Below are 14,337 nucleotides of genomic sequence, written 5' to 3' on the forward strand. Positions count from 1 at the left end.
AAATATTTGAAAACTCGATATGTTAAGCATGATTAGATACTATATGAAGAGTATAAATATGTACAGATTTTGTTAAAATTTTTTATAAATAAAAAGAAAATAAAAAATTAATAATATTTTAATGTACTCAACTATCAAAATTATATAAATTTGAATTTAAGTAAAGTCATTTCATATCACCTCAGTCCAATGTTATGTCACCAATATCCAACTTTGTCTGAATAGAATAACTATTGAAACCTCCATTATTTGAGAACCATTCTTTCCAAGAGATCTCCAGGCAATATACTTTAAAAATAATAATAATTATTTAGACATCCTATTTAATCTCATAGATAAGAAATACACTAGACTCTGAATAATTATATGTTTTTTTTACTTAATGTAAAGAAGTCATATAAAATCATCATTTTCCTTTGCTGGTGGTATATACACCATTAACATAATAATAGTATTAATATTATCATTTTTCTTCAACATTTTAGAAAAAATAAACAATCTTATTTAGCAATATATTGAGTAACTCCCAAATTGACCTAAGAAACCTCATGTCCCATTAGAAAGAGAATCTCATAAACAAGAATAGTGTCTGCAATTACTAGCTGATAGAATCAAAAAGGGAGAGAATGATCCAACATGGGAAGTGAGATACACAGCAGACTCATAGAATGGCAGATGTCCTAAACAGCACTCTGGCCTCATAATCAGCCCTTAAGGCATGCGGATCCGGCTGAAATGCCCATGAGAGTATTTCAGGCATGGAAAGCCAAGACACTCTGGGGGGAAAAAAAAAAAAAACAAATGAAAGATCTCCACGAGTGAGATCCCAGTGGAAAGAATGGGTCATCAAAGAAGGAGGTACCTTTCTCTGAAGGGAGGAGAGAATTTCCACTTTGACCATGGCCTTGTCTAAAAATGATCAGAGTCAGTGAACCCAGAGGGCTTCCATAGCCTTGGCAGCTCATGACAAGAGCCTAGGGTGATTACTGATGCCATAAACAAGAGTGTCAATTTGTTAAGTCAACAACAGGAGTCACTGTGCACTTACTCCTCATGTAAGATCTTTGTCCTTAGTGTGCTGTACATTGAGATTTAATGCTATAACTAGTACTCAAACAGTATTTTTCACTTTATGTTTCTGTGTGGGAGCAAACTGTTGAAATCTTTACTTAATGTATGCTAAACTGATCTTCTGTATATAAAGAGAATTGAAAATGAATCTTGACATGAATGGAAGGGGAGAGGGAGTGGGAAAGGGGAGGGTTGCGGGTTGGAGGGACGTTATGGGGGGGAAGCCATTGTAATCAATATTCTGTACTTTGGAAATTTATATTCATTAAATAAAAGTTAAAAAAAAGAAAGAGAATCTCATAATACATATTTTTAAAATCATCAAAATTCACTAATAGAGGAACTACAATATATACAAAAGGACCTGAGGTACCTTTTAATTTATTAACATTTACAGGACTTTAATATCATCATAGAGCTTAGGAGGGATATAAACAGAAAAACATTACAGAAATAAAAAAGCTATTGTAAACTCACCTTGGAAATTGTTTTCTTCAGTATAAAATTTATCCTATTTATATCAAAGATCATCTTAGAAAGTGTTTAATACATGTTGTATTTATGTGTTTTATATCTCAATAGGCTATCTATAAAAGTATATGCAACATGCCTGCCTGGCCCTCCCCAGCTGATTACTGTAACAATGCGTGTGCATACATAAACAAGCAAGAGCAAGTGCCATCACTTTGCGAAAAACATGCAGCAATGTACCAAGGGAAGCTGAAGCTATTGTCTCATGGAAGATGTGGAAACAACAGGGATAGTTGTCTTCTCTTCATCTTACATGCAGAAAAGAATGCTAGATATTTGAGACACTCTATGTACAGTATTGAACTGTGAAACAGAGGCATTTATGTTTTGCATTTATAATGGGAATAGATTTTTACATGATTTGGAAAATTAGTCCAACCACTATAGCAAATGTTTGGAAATATAGGACAGAATAATTCACTCATTTTTAAACAATGTCCCCTTACACGGCTCATTGCACATAGGCCATCATTATGGTAAAAAAGTAATTTGTTATAAGTACTACAAAGCCTCTTGGCACAGAGCTAGGTCTGCCAGCCATGCCTGGCTGGCCTCGCCAATACTACCACTGTGTTTATAGATGCCTTTCCATTGGCTAATTGGAACATATGCCGGAGATTTGCCCACATTTGGCCTCTTACTTGAAGTCCTATTTTTTCTTAGCTGCACTGTTGTCAATATATTTACAATCATAAATAAAAGTAAATGAGTGGTAAATTGAATCTGGAAAGGACAGAAGAGCCCAAACAAATTGAAAATGATCATCATATACAATTCTCAAAGGACAAACTACTCTTGAGTCTGGAGTCTTTCTAATATTGACAATTGATAACAAGTGTTTAAATGTTTACAATTAGCAAAATTTCTCCAAAGTCCCTTAAACATTCCCTGGAGGATTATTCTCCCTTCTCAGATTAGGAATTTGGAGCCACAGAAATAAAGCACATCTCCAAGTTTACAAAACAGATAAGTGAAGCAAGAAACTTGAATTCAGGGCTTTTAATTCTAGTATCTTGATTCTACTTTACAAACAACTATGGACTCACTGGCAATTATCAAGGATATTTGGGGCAGTTTCATTATATAATATTGATTGATAGGATATTCGGTTGAAAATAGAGAGTGCACATTCCAACTCTTGAGTTGATATTCAGAAAAGGAAAATATTTAATAAATTAATCTACTCATTACAATGTTTGCTTTGCAGATTTTTTAATGCTTCAAATTTGTTAGAAACTGTTTTATTGTGTGTATAGGTATGTGCAAAAAGTATAAAAGCAACAAAATTTCTTAATCTTGTATGTAAATATTTAATACTGCTTTGAAATTATGAATTTACATACCTTTACATTCTTGATAAGTAACAAAATAATTTAAATACAACAGCCTAACATTTCCCTTATGTAGGATTCTACATCTAACAGGTGCACTGGTATCTAATCCCAGCCTGACACTTGTTTAGGCATACCAGTGACAAAAGGGATCACACTGTATTAAAGAATAATTAGGAATATATAGGCATTTTCTCATTATTAAGAATACAATCTTAAAAAGAAAAACTATGTACACCTTACAGGTGAAATCATTGTTGTATAACTGACCTGCAGGATAATTGCAGTATGTTAAAGACATTCACTGTTAACATTCCAACTTCCCATACTGGCTCTGAGTTATCTGCATCATAATATCAGTAATTGAATTTTACAGGCAATCCGAATGCAGCTTCTTAGCAGAAATCTACAGAATTATTATTAAAGGTGATTTAATGGCGTTTTGATAAGAAATGTTTATATGGAATATTTCCTCTCTGATAGATCATACTTTGGAAACCTAAACACATCTGAAGAGAAGTATGCAAATTAGATTTTGTGAAACATGTAAATGCAATAACCTTTTTGGCGATGTTGCCAATCTGCACATATTTCCCTCTTGCATTGGAAAGATATTCAGAATGGAAGGAAATGGCATTGTTGATAAAGTATAAATGATTCTATTATGGTCCGCATTATCAAAGAGGGATAGAAGTTTTGGCTAGTTAAGCACATTTACCAACTCACATCTTTAAGTATTAAATATTCAAGCAAACTAAAGAGAAGTTCTGATTCCATAATGCAAAATTCATGACTTTAAAACCTTGTGAAACAGTCATAATTCCTGTGTACATGACTTGTTCTTTGCTTATTTTAATATACTGCTCAAAATAACTCAGACTACCCATATGGACATTTAGTAAGATTATGAAATTAGTTATAATTTTTATTCCCAACAGTTATAGAAAAATAATCATTAGCTTATTTAAAATGATATTCAAACAACTGATTTTACATCATCATTTGTCTGCTCAGCTAATTATTACAAGAAGATAGGAAAAGGAACTTCAAAATTATATCAACTATAAAATCTTTTGGTTATATAAATCTTTACATATGATAAGCTGTTATTCCTCAAAAACTCAACCAATCTTATATATCTTATCTTTCTCTTTTAAGTCTTATATGCTATATAGTAGACTTTTAATTATGATTTCAATAGTTAAGAACAAAAACATTTTTGTTAAAATCTGTAAATGCTTAATTTTAATCATTTATTGCATCATAATGCATAGACTAAAGTATTCAAGAATTTTTAGAAGTCAATGACATTTATCTCTTTCAGAATATAACAAAAATTGTCTATTCTCATTAGTAAAGATGAAAACATCTCTGAAAATGTATTAAAATAATATGACCATCATGTTGCAGGCTTATAGACGGTTTAAACATATTTTCAATATGTATTTCTGCCTCAGACTTGCTTTGCTTTTCAAAAACTCATAATTAGTTTACTATTGTTTTTTCTAGAAATAATAGCTAATCATTCATACCATACCATATGGATTTTTAGTGAGATACATGATTTGAAAGAATCAAAATGAACACAGGAAAGGTAAAAGAAAATAGAAATGCACCCTTTAACACCAACAGCAAAGTTTGAGAGACCTGTACATAGACCCAGGCTACATTCACAATATGTGACATTCCTTATCTCCATGACTCAACCATTGGCATCTCATTTTATGTGACATCGAAAGAGTCCCAGGCACCCTGAACATTTTACTCTTTAGAACTTTTAGCTTATTTATTGGCCTTATGTATACTGAAAAGCATCTGTGAGTAAGCTCAAGTTCAAGTATATTAACATTGGAGCAGCAATCTTCATTATTATCCTCTCTTATCAAGACAGGAGAATTTGAACAGTCTCTTAATTTTGAGATAAAGACCTTACAAAAGCAGTAATGTGATAGTTTGAAGTCTGATACACAGCCTCTCAGACAATTTGTCAACATGCTAAACTAATCTTAGAAGACACAGAGAGTTGCAAAATAATTAGTGCTCTGTTGGAAGATTTTTATGATCCAAGCCTTAGCTACTTACTGTTGGTTGGTCTCTGAGCTCAGGCTCATTCAGTTGGCCAGTCTATCTCTGTTCAAGTTTAGCACAATCATGTCTACATTTTAAATTTTCTATCTTACTACTACTTTCAGAATAAATTGTCTTCACCACCGCCTATACCTGCAGACTGAAAAATCAATCTAGAAAGTGGTTTTCAATGTTGGCTGTGCATTAGAATCAACTGGGAGCTTTAAGATCAAATCCCCGGATATAGCTTAACTAACTAAATACAAGTCTCTGGAGCTGGGGCATGGCCGTTCACATTTTAAAGCACTCTATTTGATTTCTTTGTATATACAGGGTTGCAGATTGCTTTTCTAAAAGTAGTCTGAGGCTTTGAATTATCTTCATTGTGATGAAGCCTTCCATAAGCAGGCATTTTCCCTACAACTTGCTTCCTATGATGTGTACACCCCATATACAAACTTCTTACTTTACAATTATGGCTCGAAATGAGTTATTTTTAAGACCTATTTATTTGTTTGTCTGTTTGTTTGAAAGGCAGAATGGCAGAGACAAAGTGAGAGAGAGGGCGAGGGAGAGAGAGATTGAGTGACCCACTTATTCACTCCCCAAAAAGCCTCAAAGGTTGAGACTGGTCCAGGCTAAAATCAGGGGCCTGGAATTTCATCTGGCTCTCCCACACTGGTGAAAGGGATCCAGATAAATGGGCCACCCTCCACTGCTTTCCCAGGCACATTCTCAGGGAGCCAGGTTGGAAGTGGAGCAGCCGGCACTGGAAATGAAACTCCTAGGGAATCTTGGTGTTGCAAGTGATGTCTTAACCCACTGAATCAGAACTCTAGTCTCCAAATGAGTCGTTTCTAATGAACTACTTGGGCAGACACACTTCTTATTATTAGAATACTATATATAAATATATGTATTTCCATCACAGTTATAGCCATTAGCTAACTGTGGGAATGAACACCCTCCCCCGCCACCCCCCGCCACAGACAGGAATTGTAAACTCTTCCTACTCACAAAAAGCACTTGGGCTCTGTAAAAGATAAATTCGCCAAGAGTGGGCGTTAATCAGCTTGAGAATCTCCAGTTTTCTAACACTCTGAAGGATACAATGGAGAAGGAATTGTTCCATCTCCTATTTCTTCTCCTTTTCCTGCCTCTTTCTCCTCTTCCTGTTTCTTCTTGTTTAACACTGATGAGTTTATTTAATTTTACTCACAGCCACTTTTTTAGTATTATATAATGTATTCAAATGTGGTCGGTGTTTGATTTGAATACATGTAGATTTCTGATTTAACTGAGACTTTTTAAAGCAAAAGGGTTAAGTCTCACATTATTTCATAATGACAGAAGATACGAATATAGATCTGTGATAAGGGTTTAAGACACTAGTGTAAAGTGGGAAAATTATTTTCATATTGTATATCGTCCTACTTCTTCTACTAATTATTTCCCTCATAATTTCAGTATTTAACTCCAGTCAAAGATTTCCTTCTTGAAAAAAGTTACATGTTTTCTACTCACTTGATGATGAATTCATTGGTCTGGGTGTGAGTGGCATTCACATAGTTTAAAATTTCCTCAGGTGATTCAACTGCACAGCCCGATTGAGACTCACTGCCTACCATGCATGGGGACATCTGGCCTGCAGAACATATGGAGCCCACAAAATCGTTTGGTCTGGCCCTGCCACGGCAACCACAGATGAGGCTTGAAATTCTATAAATCTACAGCAGGCTAATTTTTAAGTTGATAATTTTCTGTGGCACATAAATAATGTTATAATATCATGAATATGCAAATGTCCCTTGGAAAAAAAATTACCACCTGGCATTGGATAGAAATCACAGCTTAAGAAAATGATCATCAACCAGTAAGGATGAATACATAATTTGATTAATTAATTGCAGCTCAAAGGGAGGGTCAGTAATATTTTAAAATGTGATGATCTCTGTCATTTCCACATTGCCACTCACTTCTGATTCTTTGCACTTCTTATAATGACTTACCCAGATATTCCCGTCTTGATGATACGGCTTCCAATTTCTCCCAGTGTCACTGTACAGCATCCGGTACTGGGTCACCCAGTCTGAGCTGCTGTATCTTCCTTGGGTTGCAATGGCACTGATCTGCTTCCGATTGCCAAAGTCAACCTGAAGCCATTGATAATGGTCACTGTCGGACGGAGACCATCCCCCAGCACCTACACAGTACAGACACAAGGGGAGAAAATGCGTGTTTAAAGTTTAACTTGTACAATTGACAATGGATTATTCTACATATCTTAATTGGTCTTGTCAGAGCGATGTTTCACAGATATATTATGAAGTGTCCTTTATGGATGCCATTGGGATTTCAACTAATATTCCTCCAGCTGGGTAACATTGATTCTTTAACCTCTTTATGCTGCAATTATGTGCTCATTTTCTCCTGAGCAAATGTCTTCATAATTTCTCAATTAGATCTTATTAGTACATGTCAAAGTCTAATTGGCTGAGGGTTGATCAATTTACCATGAACTCTTCAGCTAAAATCTCTAGGAAAAAATAAGGAACTACCTAATTTCCTTTCCTTCATGTAAGGGTTTATCTTTTAGTAAATTATAAACAAAACAAAACCCAATTATACGTAAACTCTAAAATATTTTTTGCCTTAAAATTCAGAATTCAAAGAATATTAGTACTGTGCTTAAGATGAAGCCTAATTGTACATTAGAACTCTGCACTCAGGGGGAACCAATGTGTATAAAGAGTTAAACTGTAATAAATTTTCCTAAAGTAGCCTCCATTGTTGAATGATGAGTTCAGTACAAAGGGGTGTCCATACCAAGTGGACTGCACAATACAGCTTGGTGCACAAGCAGGTTGTACCTAACACAGACTATACACTTTTAGCTAAGCAACTGAGCCTCTTCCAACACAGCCATCAACCTCTCAGTGAAGAGCTCCCAAGTGAACAGCTGCCAAAATTACGTCCAAATAAGGCAAATGACATCCTGCACCAATCAGGAAACCTCTGCACACTGCAACCTGCCTTTCTTGTTATAAAATGTAACTCATCACACTGTAAGGGAGAAGCATTTGGAATCGTTTTTTATCTGGAACACTGTCCAATTCTAGAAGCTTTTACTGCTGCTCAGTAAACTTTGTGAAACTGAACTCAGTTTTTGTTAACAATAGGAAATTAATCAGTGTGCAGCACTGGAGATAAAAACCACCAATGTTTCTTAATTATTAGTAGGAAAATGATTTGAGTTACCAAACAAAATTAAACTTCTTTTAGTGGATTTTAATAATTGATTGACAAATAATAAGAATGTAAAAATATTTATAAAAATGGTGTTAACAAAGAACAGAATGACTCTCAATTCAGAGTATTATTTAAAAAACCATGTTCATACACAAATAAGTTACAGAAAATATGACACAACACTTAACACTAGTAAGAGACATGATTTTTGTGGTGAATTTAGCTTACTAATGGGATTAAATGATAGAAAAATATTCAATAGATTAACAATTTATAGTATATATATATATATATACCCACTTTAAATAAAGAACTTAAATGCTGTCTGAGGGCTCGCATCATTTGTTAAACCATCACAGATATTTTATTCATTTATCATTGCTTATGTAGCTTATTTATGCTTTCAGCTATGATACAAGACATCTTTAAACAATTACAAATATAAAATAACTTTTAAAAAAGTTTCATAAATTCAAACCTACTGAGAATGGTGAATTTTTTTAAAGACAGAATCCAAAGGAGATATCAGCAGAAAAAGAGCTCCTGGGCTCTCTGTGGGGATCACTATGAGTCTCTGGAGTCTAATCGCCAAACAAAAATACTCTGTGTGTTTGCAGACCAAGACTTCAACTGCAGGTAAAGGGGTTTCTGCAGGAACAGCAATCAGAGGTTGCACAGGTTTGAGAGAAATTTGGCTTCAGGTTAGACTAAAGCTTGAGAGCCCTACCTAAGCAGTCCCAGGCATTGAGTATGCATTCCAGCAAGGTGACCGTGAGAGGTGACAAACACTACTCAGATGTAAAAAGGAATGAAATCTTGTATTTCTCAACAAAATGGATGCAACTAGAAACCATTATATTTAGTGAAATAAGCCAGTTCTCAAAAGACAAATACCATATGTTTTTCCTGATGTGTGGTAACTAATAGAGTATCAAGAATGTAATGTGTAGGAGTGAAACTGAAATTTTGAGGTCCTATGACTGTTTACAGCCCTTGTTTCTCTGTTAAGGAACAGCGTTTTTTTCTTATTATTCATTGAACTCTTTTCTTAGTGTAGGGTTAATCTTATGAGTATAAAGTAAACGAAAGTAGATCATTATAAAAATCAAGTGGACGGGAGGGGTAATAGAGTGGGAAGTATCACTGTGTTCCTAAATTTTTATATATGAAATGTGTTTACCTGAAATAAAATTTAACAAACAAATAGAAGTAGAGAGAATTTGGTCCTAAAATAAGGGCCGTTCTGGCCACAGCTGGTCAAAGATTTCTGAAAAAGACTGATCTGACCAACACTTAAATTAACTTCAAGCTTCAACAAAACTCAACACCCCATTAAGGCCTTAGAAACTGAAGCTCATCACATCGGTTAGGTCTACCATAAAATTATATTTTTAAAAAAGCACTAGATTTTTCGGAGAAGTGGGAAAATTTCACTTATAAGTAACAAAAGTTCAGTTAACAGAAATGGAGCCTCGAATAACAGAGATGAAAATAACAGCAAAGCAGGACTTCAAAGCGACAGTTATATATTAGTTCCATTACTTAAATGGATATTGAAGAATCCAAATACAAAATCTAAATGGAAAAAAAGAAATAATTAAAGAGAACCATGAACAATTGAGAATTTCACATTGTATGTAAATTAAGACAAAATTTATTCTAGGGTCTTAAGAGTAGTTTCACCACCAACGAGAAAACATAGGTGTACTAGGATTTGGGTTTGTGCACAGCATCTAAACTCAAATTCAGAGACAAAAAATGATTTACTAAGTGAGAAGTGCTCCAGCAACATGTGGGACATTAAGTGTCCCACAAGTCATGAAAATAAAGAGAACACTAAAATTTCAGATGATACAGATTGAAGTAGGAAAAAAAAATACATTAAAAAAGTGATTAATGATGGAAAGATATAAGAAGTATCTAAAAAGGTCATTTAATTCCAATCAGGATAAGCAGAGAGAAAAATACAACAAATAATCATAAGGTGAAAATCCTTGCTAAAGAGAAAATCTTAAAAGAAATAGGTAACCAATAACTCCTCAGCATAAACAATGCATGCCAGAAAACAATGGAACAATGTACCTGACATGATGGAGAAACAAAAATAAATAACTAAATACAAAAAAAAAAAAAAAAAAACCTGTCATCAAAACTATTATAACCAGTAAAAATATTCTTTAAAAATGAAAATAGTTCAACCAAGGATGTAAAAATCTCTATAATGATAATTACAAAGCAATAAAGAAGGGGATGCCAAAAAATTGTAAAAATCTTCCAAGTCCATGGATTAAAATTAATACAATCAAAATGTCCAAACTATCAAAGGCAATTTACAGATTCAATGTGATCCCAATCAAAATATCAATGACATTCTTCTCAGTTCTGGAAAAAATGATGCTAAAATTCATATGGAGAGACTGGCGCTGTTGCATAGCAGGTAAAGCCACCACCTGAAGTGCCAGCATCCCTTATGTGTGCCAGTTCAAGTCCCAGCGGCTCCACTTCTGATCTAGATCTCTGCTGTGTCCTGGGACAGCACTAGAAGATAGCCGAAGTCCTTGGGCCTCTGAATCCATGTGGAAACCCTAAAGAAGCTCCTGACTTCAGATTGGTGCAGCTCCAGCTATTGGGGTCAACCAACCAGCAGATAGAGTACCCCTCTCTCTCTCTCTGCCTCTCCTCTCTGTGTGACTCTGACTTTCAAATAAATAAATCTTTAAAAATTATTCATATTGAAACACAAAAGACCCGAAATAGCTAAAGCAATCTTAAACAACAAAAACAAAGCTGGAGGCATCACAGTCCCAGTCTTGAAGACATCCTGCTGGACAGTTATAATCAAAACAGCCTGATACAGGTACAAAAATAGACATGAAGACCAGTGGAAACGAACAGAAACCCCAGGAATTAATCCACACATCTACAACCAACTAATCTTCGAAAAATGAGCTAAAATCAATCCCTGGATAAACAATAGCTTGTTTAACAAATGGGGATGAGAACATTGAGTCTACATTTACCGAAGTATAAAACAAAACCCCTACTTTATACCTTACAAAAATACAGTTTGAGGCTGGTGCCGCGGTTCAATAGGCTAATACTCTGCCTTGCGGCGCCAGCACACCAGGTTCTAGTCCCGGTTGCGGCGCCGGATTCTGTCCCGGTTGGCCCTCTTCCAGGCCAGCTCTCTGCTGTGGCCTGGGAAGGCAGTGGAGGATGGCCCAAGTCCTTGGGCCCTGCACCCCATGGGAGACCAGGAGAAGCACCTGGCTCCTGCCTTCAGATCAGCACGGTGCGCCGGCCGCAGTGCGGCGGCCATTGGAGGGTGAACCAACAGCAAAGGAAGACCTTTCTCTCTGTCTCTCTCTCTCACTGTCCACTCTGCCTGTCAAAAATAAATAAAAATACAGTTCGAGATTTGATGATTGTTTATAGCCATTGACTCTACTGCTGAAGAACAGTGTTTTTTTTTTTCTCCATACCATTTATTGAATTAAATAAATACACTTAGTGTAGGGTTAATCTTATGAGCATAAAGTAAACTGAAAATAGATCTTTGTAAAAAATTTAGAGTAGGAAAAGGAGAGGGAGGAGGAAGAAGGGTGGGAAGATGGGCAGGAGGGAAGATAAGGTGGGACGTAGCACTGTGTCCCTAAATCATGTATATGAAATACTTGAAATCTGTATACCTTGAATAAAATTTAAAAAAGAAAATTCATGAAAAATTAGTATTATAAAAAAAGGAAATGTGCAAAGGACATGAACAGACTTTTTTTTTCAAAGAATGAAATACAAATTGTATCAGGAAATGCAAATCAAAACCACAACGAGGTTTACCTCGCCTCGGTTAGAATGGCTATCATCCAAAAATCAAAGAACAGATGCTGATGAGAATGTGGGGAAAAAGTACCCTAATCCACTCTTTGTGGAAATGTAAACTGCTACAACCATCATGTATAGTATCTAGATTCCTCAGATATATGAACACAGATCTACCATATGGCCCCTCCTGTGAACTTACCCAAACAAAATAAAATCAGCGTATGAAAGAGCTATCTGTACCCCCATATTTATTGCAGCTCAATTTACAATAGCTAAGAAATGGAATCAACCCAGATGCCCATCAACTGATGACTGGATAAAGAAAATATGGTATATATACACTGCGGAATACTACTCAGTTATAAAAATGGAAATCCTGTCTTTCACAACAAAATAGATGCAACTAGAAAGCATTATCCTTAAATAACCAAAAAAGAAAAATATCATGTGTTTTCTCTGAGATGTGGCAGTTAATGTTGAATACAAAAAAATGCATAGGAATGAAATAGACATTTTGGGATTTGATTGTTGTTTTTAGTCCTTGTTTATATGCCTGTGGAACTGTGGTCTTCCTACTTTTGGCTTGCGGAATATTCTGAGTACAGGCTAATTAAGCCTGTGAATATAGAGTGGATTAAAATTATGTCTTTGCAAAACCTGATAAAGAGATGGGAGGGGTGGATGAGGGGAACAGAGGAGTGAGGGAAGTGTGGTTGTCTTCTTGGAACTGTACCTATGGAATACCTGAAATCTGTTCTTTTTAGAGAGACAAAGAGGTATCTCCCAGGTATCCATTCAGTCTTTCAAATTTCTGCAACAGTTGAAGCTGTGAGCTGGAATCTGTTCAGGTATCCCATATGTGTGGCAGAGACTGAAGTATTTGACCATCATCTGCTGCCTCCCAGAGTCTGCATTAGCAGGAAGCTGAAGTTGGGAAGAGATCTAGGACTGGATCCCAGGGACTCTGATGTGGGCACCCTAAACACCAGGCCAAACGCTTTCCCCTGCACAAATGTTGGAAGGAGCCTCATATGTGCTATCAACAGAATGTCCACATAAATTACATAGTAACTACATTCTCAGTTTATAGTCTCATGTATTCAGTCCAAATTGCTACAAAATTCTTTCCAAAATGCAATAATCTGATTTAATCCCTGTGTAATTCTTGTCCAATGATCCTGATTGCCTCCTATAGAAATAAGCAACTCACACCTCTGCACACAGAGACACACCCTCTATACACCCACACACCCTCCTTCAACTGGGTCTGGTGAATCTGTGCTACTCACTGAAGTGTCGCTGTGCTCACTTCAAACACCACCTCGTGCAGAGGATGATGTGAGGTGCCATGCAAGCCTTCCTTTATGACTGGGGGCTTAGTCCCTGGAGTGCTGAAGCAGATGGTACATAACTGATTTTCCTCTTTAGGAGTTGCCCAGGTTAACAAGAAGCACTTCAGCCAAGCTGCACCCTCTCTGAGATGGCACAAATGCCAAGAGTGTTCAACCAGGAACTACCAAGACCAGCACACTGCCACAATTTTAGAAGCTCTAATGTCTTAATAATCTTAGAGCCCCCTGTGGGAGCCTGCAGTGAAACATCACTGTATCCAAACCTTCCTCTCTCTCTCTCTCTCTCTCTCTATCTCTATCTCTATCATCTCTCTCTCTCTCTCTCTCTCTCTCTATCTCTATCACTATTCTCTGCTTCATTCCTTTTTCTTCCATAGATTTTCATCCTAAAATCACTCTCTAATTAACTTCCTATATACTATTCTCTGTTCCAGAATTCGTATCCTGGGGAACCTAGTCTGCGATACCTCCTTGGGACCACTTTCCTGACAGCCTGCTCACTAACAATATGAGTTAGTTGTCCCTGCTTTGCAATTTGCATGTTATTTACATGCTGGGTTTTTTCCTATTGTAGAGTCTAATATTCCCTATAGTCGTATATTATCCACATGCCTGTTTTACCTAGGACTCTAAAATTTTGGAGACACTGTAAATAAATTTTGAGGATAACAATATACTCAGTCAGTCATTAAGAGACAGTAAATAAATATATTTTCTTACTTGTTAGATCTAATTCCAAAACCTTGAAGAAATCCTACAGCCAATTGCATATAAAGCTCTATTTATTTGTTATCAAAAGCAACAAGATGATTTGGTGAACGAGGTCAAGAAGAAAATTTGTATGATGAAGAGGTGGAAATACGTCCAACTGATGGTTGTAATTTAGAATATTTCTCATGTCTTCCTAATGAAAA

General features: G+C 35.8%; 1 protein-coding gene across 1 annotated transcript in view; it reads right to left on the reverse strand.

Moving 5' to 3' along the window:
* Positions 1-14,337, reverse strand: part of CNTNAP2 (contactin associated protein 2) — a 2,389,242-nt gene that overhangs the window by 1,657,495 nt on the left and 717,410 nt on the right. The window contains exon 3 of the mRNA XM_008258071.4: positions 7,010-7,203. Coding sequence (XP_008256293.2) covers positions 7,010-7,203 — 194 coding nt within the window. The remainder of the gene's footprint in view (positions 1-7,009; positions 7,204-14,337) is intronic.

Source organism: Oryctolagus cuniculus, chromosome 3 (genome assembly GCF_964237555.1).
Source record: "Oryctolagus cuniculus chromosome 3, mOryCun1.1, whole genome shotgun sequence".
NCBI classification, from domain to species: Eukaryota; Metazoa; Chordata; class Mammalia; order Lagomorpha; family Leporidae; genus Oryctolagus; species Oryctolagus cuniculus.